This window comes from Ammospiza caudacuta, chromosome 13 (assembly GCF_027887145.1).
Source record: "Ammospiza caudacuta isolate bAmmCau1 chromosome 13, bAmmCau1.pri, whole genome shotgun sequence".
NCBI classification, from domain to species: Eukaryota; Metazoa; Chordata; class Aves; order Passeriformes; family Passerellidae; genus Ammospiza; species Ammospiza caudacuta.
The window spans coordinates 17969416-17979183 of NC_080605.1; the positions used below are offsets into that span (position 1 = coordinate 17969416).

Genomic DNA, 9768 nt, shown 5'->3' on the forward strand with positions numbered 1-9768 from the left:
GAACAGACCCTGCAATGCAGGAGAGCTCTCTGCATAACCCTGAAAAAGGAAGACTCCACATAGAATCCATCTCAGCCACTGCTGTTACCAAAATAACCCCAAAGCCTTTTTACATGGCACCACTGGACACTTGCCCAACCCACAGCCCCTCAGGACATGCAATTGCAGTGACATCTCCTGGCTGCTGGTGGCTCACCAGAACATACCTCACCCCTCAATTATTCAGCACAGCTATGCAGAAATTCACTCTCCATTCAAGAAATCCATTCAGAGGAATCATTTTCCTACTAATAAGCAAGAAGAATAATGGGATGTATTCCAAGTTTTTCTTGTTATGACCAACAATAAATCATTTCATAGCTCAGGTCACATCTTCCATGGGAAGAAAAATGTCTTGCCATCATTAACTCCTTTTCAGCTAGCAGTAATATATGATCAGGTTTTAAGTAATTGAACCAGTAGCATTTAATTAGCTCTCAAAAACTATCTCAGATCATGAATCACAGCCTTTCCACCTGCACAAAGTCCCCTTACTAGGTTAAAAGTATATTTCTCTTTCCATGTGTGATCCATCTTGAATATCTAATTAGGTGCTCCTGATATATGGATCATAGTTCATGTATCACAAGCAAAATACAGCAGACACAGTGTGTCCTTCTTTAAATAATTGAGTTTCACATCTTGTTTCACTGAGCTGCTAAAAAAAGACAAAAAAAAAAGCCTTGTGCCCATGGCAAAATGGCCACTCCTCACTTCAATTAACAAATTCCTTTCTGCAGAGAGCCAGCGTTAAGGATGAGCGGTTTGGACATCCTGATGAAATGTAGCAATTGCAGTATTTCTTGTTGAAAGGCTGTGCACAAAGAATTGCTATGATTTTAGACAAGAACACACTGATGTTTTTCAAAAAACCCAGAGCACCAACTGACCAAAGAGAACTGTGTTTCTACCCTAATACTACTTCAGATGGCTTCATCACATGCTAAATAAATCAGTGCACTCAGCTAAATGTTGGGGGACATCTGTGGCCAGCACAAAACCAGGATTTCTCCTTGTATCTGACTGTATTAAGCATAATTTTTTACACTAAATAAACTAATCCACAATCATTAACACAAAACCCCACAGTTTTTATTCTGCTTTCAAGTATGTTTCTGAAACTGTTATTATGCTTTTATGACAAGACTTACATAATTATAAGATTGGATTTTTTTGCTGAAAAAGAGGCAAAATTAGCAAATTTCTTTTGGAAGGCAGAAACTAAGATTCACAATCTGCTAAGATGTCAAACTGTAAACGTCGCCCAATATTTGGCTTGCTGTATAAAAAAAAGTTTCACTACAAAATCCTCTATTTTTAAATAAACTTTATAAAAAATAAAATTAAATAAAGTGGATTTTATCTCTCTGTTCTTCTCTCATCTTATTTTTAGCACAGTAAAAAAGACCACAAACCAAGCATGTTTCTGCTGACTTTTTTCAATTTGACGAGAGCGCAGGTTTCATTTTCATAATAAAGCAAGCAGTGAAAGCTGAACTGCCTTACTGAATTGGACACAGCTCATCTTTGCTCCAAATACTTCTTTCAGATGTTATCCTAAATTGTAAATAACGTTGCTTTTGATTGCATGCAACACTCAATTTAACTATGCAGAACATTTAAAGAGACTGATGGGATGAGTGCCCCACTCATGAAAAGCTGCTGAGAGAGGAAAGGATGTACAACATCCATTATATAAACACCCACTTTGGAAAGTGTCTGTCCTGTGGATGGTAGAAATTTCAATGAGAATAGAACAGATTTACAAATCCACACTTTACACATTAAATAGCAAAAACTCCAAACAATCTCCAGTCCTTGGTACTCTGTTTGGTAGGCATTAGGTAACAAGCTCCACTTGTGCAGTTGACATTAATCCTGAGGTTTTAAGAACATTTTCTTAGCTCTTTTACTAGGTCTTGCATTACTATTCCCCTCTTCAACTTCATCATCTTCATCTTCATCATCATCCTTGAGTACACGTTGGTCCCTTTTTCTCAAAAATTTCTTCCCTATTGTTCCCACTAATGTTTCATACCTGTAGAGAGAATAAAAAAAAATATACCTTCAACTAAAATCAGAGGAAAAATCGTGGCACATATCCTAAACATAATCAACAATTCAAGTGGTGTAAAAACCCTGGTCATTAAAAGCTTGGAGAAACACAAGTACTGCATGACTTATTACATTATTATTCACTCTGATAGTTTCAATTTGTTAGCAGCTGGTAACAAGGAGGGAATTAGCATGGAATACCTGGATATCAAAGGGCAGAAAACCCCACAAGTGATGCAGAATTCACCCCCAAATGCACTGGATATTCAAGTGAAAATACACCAGCATTCCTGGAAAATCAATCTGGTACAGTTCCATATCTATTGTGGGCTTTTTAAAATTTTTGTTTGTTTCATTTTTGGGTTTTATTTCCCCACACATAATACACTAACACATCATATTCCTAGCTAGTACTGATTATGTCATAAAATGTAACTTACCTTCTGGCCATTTCTTCATCTGATACATCAGCCTCCATTTCATCATCCTCTTCAATGTTTTCCTCCTTGCACTTAGAGTTCATTTGGATCATTAACTTCTGAAAATGAAGTGAGAAACAGCTCAAGCATGTAAGCATGACACAATGGCAACAGTGCTGAAATTCACTGGTAGAAGAGCATAAGAGGTAAGAATCAAATTTAGTAATTATTTTCTGTTCCTGGTTAGGCTAGAGCCCATCATTATGAAAACTCATGAAGAAAAGGCAACAGAGACAGTGTTTTAGTGTATTGTACTACTCAAACATCCTAAAGGGCACTCCAAACATCTCCAGGAGACCAGATCATAATTAATTTTTCATTGTGATGTTAGCACACAGACCTTGAAATGGTTTTGTTAAAAAAAAAGAATATCTTCAAGCATTTACAGTAAAAGCCATGAAGCAATCATATGCTCAGTCACAGGGACAGCAAGTTCAAAGTGACTAAAATAATTCTCTAGTAAATTACCTTACATGGCCTTCTGCAAATCTCTCAGTCTTTACACCTTCATCCTCCTGCTTCAGGTTCAGTGCTAACCTTTTGATTCCTGTCCCTGTGTACTTCTATCAGCATGAATCATGCCAGAAAGAAATTAAAGACTCTTGCCCAGCATTTTTACTTTGGAACTCTAAGCCCTTATTGATACAAGTAAGTGTTGAATAAATAGAGTTGAATGTTTGTAGATTGGACTCTGCATTCTATGTCAGGAGGAAAAGTGGGCTTTTGTTTTGGTGAGCAGCATGTGGGATGGCTTCCTCACTTAAGGGAGGGAAAATCTCCAGGAGTCTGCAATTACTGACCAACAACACAGGGAGCTAAAAAGATTCCATTTACCAGATGCTGCATTGATCAACATTTAGGGTTGAATGATGGAGTTTTGGGACATGGGAGGGTTTATGGAAGGTGCTGCAAAGGCCAATAATGCTGCAGTGTGAACACTCAAATCCCCATCCCCAAGGGCTTCAATCCGAATGTGAGACAACCTCAAAGCAGGACACTGAAATGGTACCTCAATTTCAGGATTGAATCCTTTGAAGGACATTCTGCCATAAACGAGATCCTCACATCGCAGAAAGCTTCTCTCTTCTATTATACAGCTCCTGAAACCCCAAACCCAGCATTCTGTCAAACCATGCACTTTAAAATGATCAAATTAAACAAATGCAAAAAGGATGTGCTGTCTTCCCCCCACACAAATAAACAAAACCACAGTGTATTTTAAACCATCAACTGCTTTATGCTCAATTGCCCTGATAAATCTTTCAGTACAAAGAGCTTGGAGTGCAAAGGAATCCTTTTTGCCAGCAAAGCTCTGCCATTTCCACAAGCAAAATTAACTCTTCTGACAAAAAGCACTCTTTGCTGGTATGGTTCTGCCTACGTTAATACTTTTACCAGAATAAAAATACCACATAAATATCACTCCCCAGGTGGCACTACTATACCAGCAAAAGCTTCTAATTAATTTTTCATTGTGCTGTTGGACCTGGCATTAGTTGAGTCTGTCAGGGTATAAAACACTGTGTCACCCTCTGTTCAGCAGACAGATTTCCCCCTTCTTCCTCCTTTTTTTCCCTCTTTTAATGAGTGTGGAGTGAGAAAAGAAACATGACCCTGAGGCATTCATAATACACGTGCCAGATAAAAGTACTTTGGTGGATTGTTCCATCCTTTTCCTCACACACATGTACCTGCTCCCTCATCCTCTTCATCTCCCATGTAAATCAAACCCTCATGATCACAGAACTCAGGCTGAAGAGACTGAGCTCATTGTCCTGCCTTGAGGCAGTATCAGTCACACATGTGCCATGAACAGCAGAGGTCCAGCTAACCTGTCCTCAAAAGACTTCTCATGATGAAGAATCCAGTGTCTCCTCAGGCAATCTACTCCAGAGCTTCAATAGCCTTACTGTTACAAAAGTTCTCCCAATGTCCAGCTTGAACAGTCCTTGCTGCAACTGAAGCTCAAATACCTTTTTGTCATATCCACCAAGAGTAATGGAAAAGAGTTATCAATGGCCTTATTCAGCTACAGTTAATTCCTTGGGCCTCAGCTTTTTCAAAACTATGTATGTTATCCCTCAGTGGAATTTTTTTTTCACTTTAGAAAGGATGAAACCCAAGCAATTTCAAAAGTAGTTCTCCTGCTATTTAAGGCACCTTTCTAAAGAGCAGGACACTTTTTTTCCTTATTAGCTAAGCCTTCCTTTATTTTTGCCATTATCCCTCCTATTTCAAAACCAGGATTTTAAGTGAGCTGGGCACAAGAGGACAGAACTGTCCTAAATCAACTTAACCATGTGTCTGGTGCTGAATTTACTAACACAAGGTTCCAAACTTTGTTTCTAATGAAGGGGAAAAGCAGCAATGAATTAATTGCACCCAGACTGAAAGAAACTAATTGCATGCATCTAGAAGAATGTGTGAGTGAAAGAAAACAACACATACAAGAATTGAAAGTAGGTCAAACTACACTAGGGAACCTCAAGAACAGCCCTAAAAATAAGAAATAAAAAAGTTGTAATGCCAGTCTGTTACTATTTTTGCTTCTGTTAACTGGTTATTTATAATACTTATCCTACAGGAAAAAATATGAATCTGGTATTTCCATTTCAAAACAATCCAATGACGATAAGAAGTACAAAAGATTACAAGCTTACTCTTTTTCCTTTAGATCTGGTACATCAAGATACCAGTGTTCTTCACTAATTATCTTCTTTTCTTCTTCCTCTAGTTGTTTTTTAGTTTGTGAATCCAAACCCCTTTGCATGAACTACAAAGAAAGACACAAACACACAGTTCAGTTTTCTGCATCATGAGTATCTTCTGAACATGCAGTAATCACATGATAGCAATTATCCATTACATAATGTTTAGCAGTTGATACAAAGTGAATGTTTTTTGTTATTTTTTTTTCCTCTGAGTTTGGTCAAAGTTTGTGCAAACAGACAATGGAAAATTACAACAGCTGCTGATCACAGCTATCTACTGAAAGTTAACAGTCACACCTGTACTTACATATAAAGAAACAGAGCTGTCCTGGATAGTTTGATGGACAGGAGTTGTCACAATTCCCTAATTTTAGTGAGGTTTTTCTAATGTTTCAGTAAAGGCCAGAAAGAAGATAATGGTGTTGAAGTTATTGCTGCACATCAGGAACCAACTCCACCCATACAAACAGCACTGGAGCTCAGAGCTGGAGGTGGCTCATACCAGGCTGGCCTTTTTTGGAAACATCTGTACTTTCAACCATCCTCTTCTTTTCTCAGATTTAATGAACTGGATTTGTGTTTGTAGCTCTGAAGGTACAAACCTGCCTTTGGAAGTGGAAAAATGTCAGAGTTTGAAAGCAGACTACGAGGAAAACTACTCTGTATCCAGCTGTGCTAAAGGAAGATGTTCCCAGCTCCTCAGTTCTCACTGACCCACTGGGTGGATTTGGAAAGTTCTGGTCCAGCACTGTATTCAAGGACCTGCTAACTCTCTGCAGGAACAGTCTGCCAAAATAGCTGAGACCAATAATGAAGTTTAGGGCAAGTTTCTATTTTTTCCTAACACAAGGACACTCCTGTCACTGGCTTCCTTGGTGATAACCTCTGTCAGAGGATGGGAACAGGCAGGTAGGAACAGCAACCTCTCAACAGCTGGGAGCAGAAGAAGACATCTGTCACAGTCTATAAAAAACTGCTGAGAGCACAGAACTACAGACCTGAGGCCTGTGAAACAGCATTTTAATTTCCATTTGTCTTAAGTCAGGTGCCTGAACTGAGTGACAATGAAGTCTAAACAGTGTCAATGATACATGGTGGGGAAAACCAGAACTCTTCAAAATTTTTGTGGTGATAATCCATATAGTCCCACCTCCCTAAAAGCTGGGACCTTCCTGAGGATCTACAGAAAGTGTTTGGATAACTGTACCTGTCAGAAGTCTACATTTATACCAAGCTAACTCCCAGACAGAGGCAAATCTAACAGTACAGTTCACACACAGTCCTGTAAAAATATACAGGTGTGCAATGTATGTATTACAAACAACCCACACATCTCCAGTCTTTACAAAATGCCCAACCAAACCAAACTCAGAAGTGCAAGCCAACAGAGCTAGTGCTTCATTTTCTGTTTCTATTTGCATCCACTGTACAAGATCTTTAATGAAAGAAAAATTGACTTCTGTTTTCTGAGTCAATTCAGAATATGTCAAAGCTTTCCAATTAAAATTACAGTATCTTCTTGAGGAAAATAAGTGAATCTATCATGTGGAAAAACATATTGCTCAAGGAAATTGGTTAGCCAGTCGAAAATCTCAACACAAGAAATTCTGCTACAAGAACCCAATTAAATAATCATTTCACACTCCATTTTAAAGATTATGTTCCTGAAGATTACTACAGGAAAAACCTAGATAGAAATTATGTGATCAGGTTTCTCTCGCATGTAAACACACACTGATGAATTAAAAATATATCAGTTGTAGTAGGCACAGAATGTGTAAGTCAATAACTGAGGAGCTGTTTGGGTGAGTTTCCCCAAGCTATGAGATCTGGATCAAATGGTGCAAGATCTAAAAGTGTCTCCATGTGGCCCAGAATTTACTGCAAAGGTCCTTCCAACACCACTCACCACCTCTGGGTGCCACTGCACCCACCTGCTGAATGCTGCTAATACATTGGATCACTACCTGCAGAGGCAGCTGCTAAAGGCTTCATTAAAATATTTGTAAACAGGAAGATCTGCAGAAACAAAGTGCTAAATGCAAGATCTGTGTATGACCTTTTCAAAACCTTACTGATCTCTTCAAAGCTGGTTATTACTGCCTGGACTGTGAACCTGCAAATGTGATGGCAGCATATTCACATGCCTGGTTCTCCATGGCCTTCCAGAGGAAAACAATCCAAAAACCTGCTTTTGAATTCTCCAGGGGGTTAGTATGCTGACAAACAAGAGAAAGAAAAATTTCATTTTAAAAGTGTATTATACAAAAATAAGAAAAAATAATGATGCTGCCATCCAGGTTATGGGAGTCTGTATCACACATTGCTGGCTGACTCAGTTCAACACCTACTCCCTTTAGAGAGAGAGGCAAGACATATTTTGTTCCTTATGTGTACAAGTTTTAGATTTAGAAGCATCTGTTAATTAGGGTAAATATTCCATCATCCAACTGTATCAGAGTGCACTTTATGTGAAAAATTGAACTGAAGTCAGCTAACTCTTTTCAGCCAGAATGTGAAATATAAGCCCATATACGTGGGGAAAAAATGGCTAAATAAAACACCACAAGCAAGAAGCCACAAAGGCCCCATCATGTTCAGTTAAAAAATTGAATATTAACATAAAAAAAAAAGTACTCAACTTTTCCTGGTTGTTTTCCAGCAATAAAGGACCATCAATCAGAGAACGTACTCTACTGAATTAGGAGTTGTAGTACATGGTGTGAAGCAGAATCCATTAGCCAGTGAGCAGAGACTAATTTCACACCGGTGACACGAGATTCACAATTCCAAGGGTAATAAGCACATCGGGATGTTCCTAAGATCCCTGGCTTTTATGAGTTGGGAAAGCTGGCTAATATTAGATGTTAATCCTCATTCAGGCTGGGATTTCCTTAGCCAGCAATGCAAACAGGGTAAAAATGAACACACCAAAACTTTCTTTTCTCAACACTAAAAGCCCCACCCCCAAGCAAAGCAAACAGCACTGATATTTTCATTTCAATGTGCCGTTGCAATATTTTTATTTACATTCACAACAAGCAACCCAGCAGCAGAGGAGCGAGCTGGAACGAAAGCACTCCCAAAAGGTGCGCTGGAGCCGGCCCTTGAGGCCAGGCTTTAGCTGGAACCATGAGGCTGCACCGAACCCTGCAGTTTGTAACCCCCGCGTTCGAGCGGCTCGGTGCCGGCATCAGCGATTCATTGCCGGGGGAGCAGCCCATCGATAAACACATCTGTTTATCCGGAGCGTGGCTGGCCGGCGATGGGCACGGCAATACCCCACACCAGGCTCCGGGACGGCCGCGTGTGGCCGGGGACGCGCAGCCCGGCCGCGCCTCACAGCGCCGGGCCCCGCAGGCCATCGGTGCCCGGCCCTGCTGCCCGAGCTTCCAGCCCCCCCGCAGGCCTCCGGCTCGCCCTCCCCTCCTTCCCCCGTCACCTTCATGCGCAGCAGGTTCTTGGACAGCTTGGTTTTCACCTCCCCGGCCATGGCGGCCCGCAGGCCGCGGCGGATCCCCGCGCTCGCGTAGAGCCGAGGCCGCGCACGCCGCGGGAGGAGCGGGGCGAGGCGGCGGCGCGGCTCCACCCTCCGGCCGGGGGCGGCCGCGGGCACGGCACCCTGCCCACAGCACCCTGCCCACAGCGTTGGGAGCTGCCGGGGCCGGGGGGTGCGCTGTGGTGGTGCAAAACCAGTGATAAAAATAAACTTTACGGCTGTGCGGGGTGAGGGAGATCGGGGGTGTGAGCAGGACATAAATCCGCTCGGTATGAAACGGCAAATCAGTATGTGAACCTGACATGCCTTACCCATGCTTGTGTGTTGTGTAATACTGCTGGCTTACAGCTTCATCCATTATTTTCTGGTGTTTCAAAAAGGGTATTAAGTACTTCCCACACTGACATTTGGAGACTGCTTGACTTTATAAGCACTTATTTTTTTACAATCAGCACTGACTTTTATTTAAAAAAAAAATTACAAAATGGTCAGATGTGATTAAAACTGGAAAGCACACAGATTCAAAGAGCTTCAAAGCTTTGCTAGTCCTGAATTGTGATTTATGAATTCAGTATTGGCAGTGCTGTTGTTGGACTGCCCTGCTGGGCACTGGGAGCTGAGGAGGAAATCCTGATAGGGAATTGCCAGCTGACTCCCAGTCAGAAGCATGTACCACAATTTCTCTATATATCCTCATAAATCAGATTTCTGATGCCTGTTTTGACATTTGGCACATAAACTGGGTGATAAAGCAATGAGAGTGAGGGTTCAGTGTTCAAAACTTTAATGAACTGGTGTGCTCCAAAAGACAATTTAGGGAGAAAAGTTCTCATATATGCAAGATGTAGGTCAAAGCTTGAAGAACTCTAAAGATTTATGTTCTAATAGATGCCACAGAAAGGTATAATGAAGGACAAAACCTGATTGCAGTAGGAAAGGAGGGAGAATTATCCACATCCAGGCATCCTTACTACACATTTAAGCT

General features: G+C 40.9%; 1 protein-coding gene across 1 annotated transcript; it reads right to left on the minus strand.

Moving 5' to 3' along the window:
- Nucleotides 1–600: 600 nt before the first annotated feature.
- Nucleotides 601–8844, minus strand: MPHOSPH6 (M-phase phosphoprotein 6). Its single transcript, XM_058813595.1, has 5 exons — nucleotides 8727–8844; nucleotides 5234–5346; nucleotides 3583–3673; nucleotides 2535–2632; nucleotides 601–2077 (listed from the first exon to the last, which is right to left on the minus strand). Exons 1-5 carry the CDS (start codon nucleotides 8775–8777, stop codon nucleotides 1912–1914), a joined length of 519 nt encoding a protein of 172 aa, XP_058669578.1. The 5' UTR covers nucleotides 8778–8844; the 3' UTR covers nucleotides 601–1911.
- Between the last annotated feature and the right edge of the window lie 924 nt (nucleotides 8845–9768).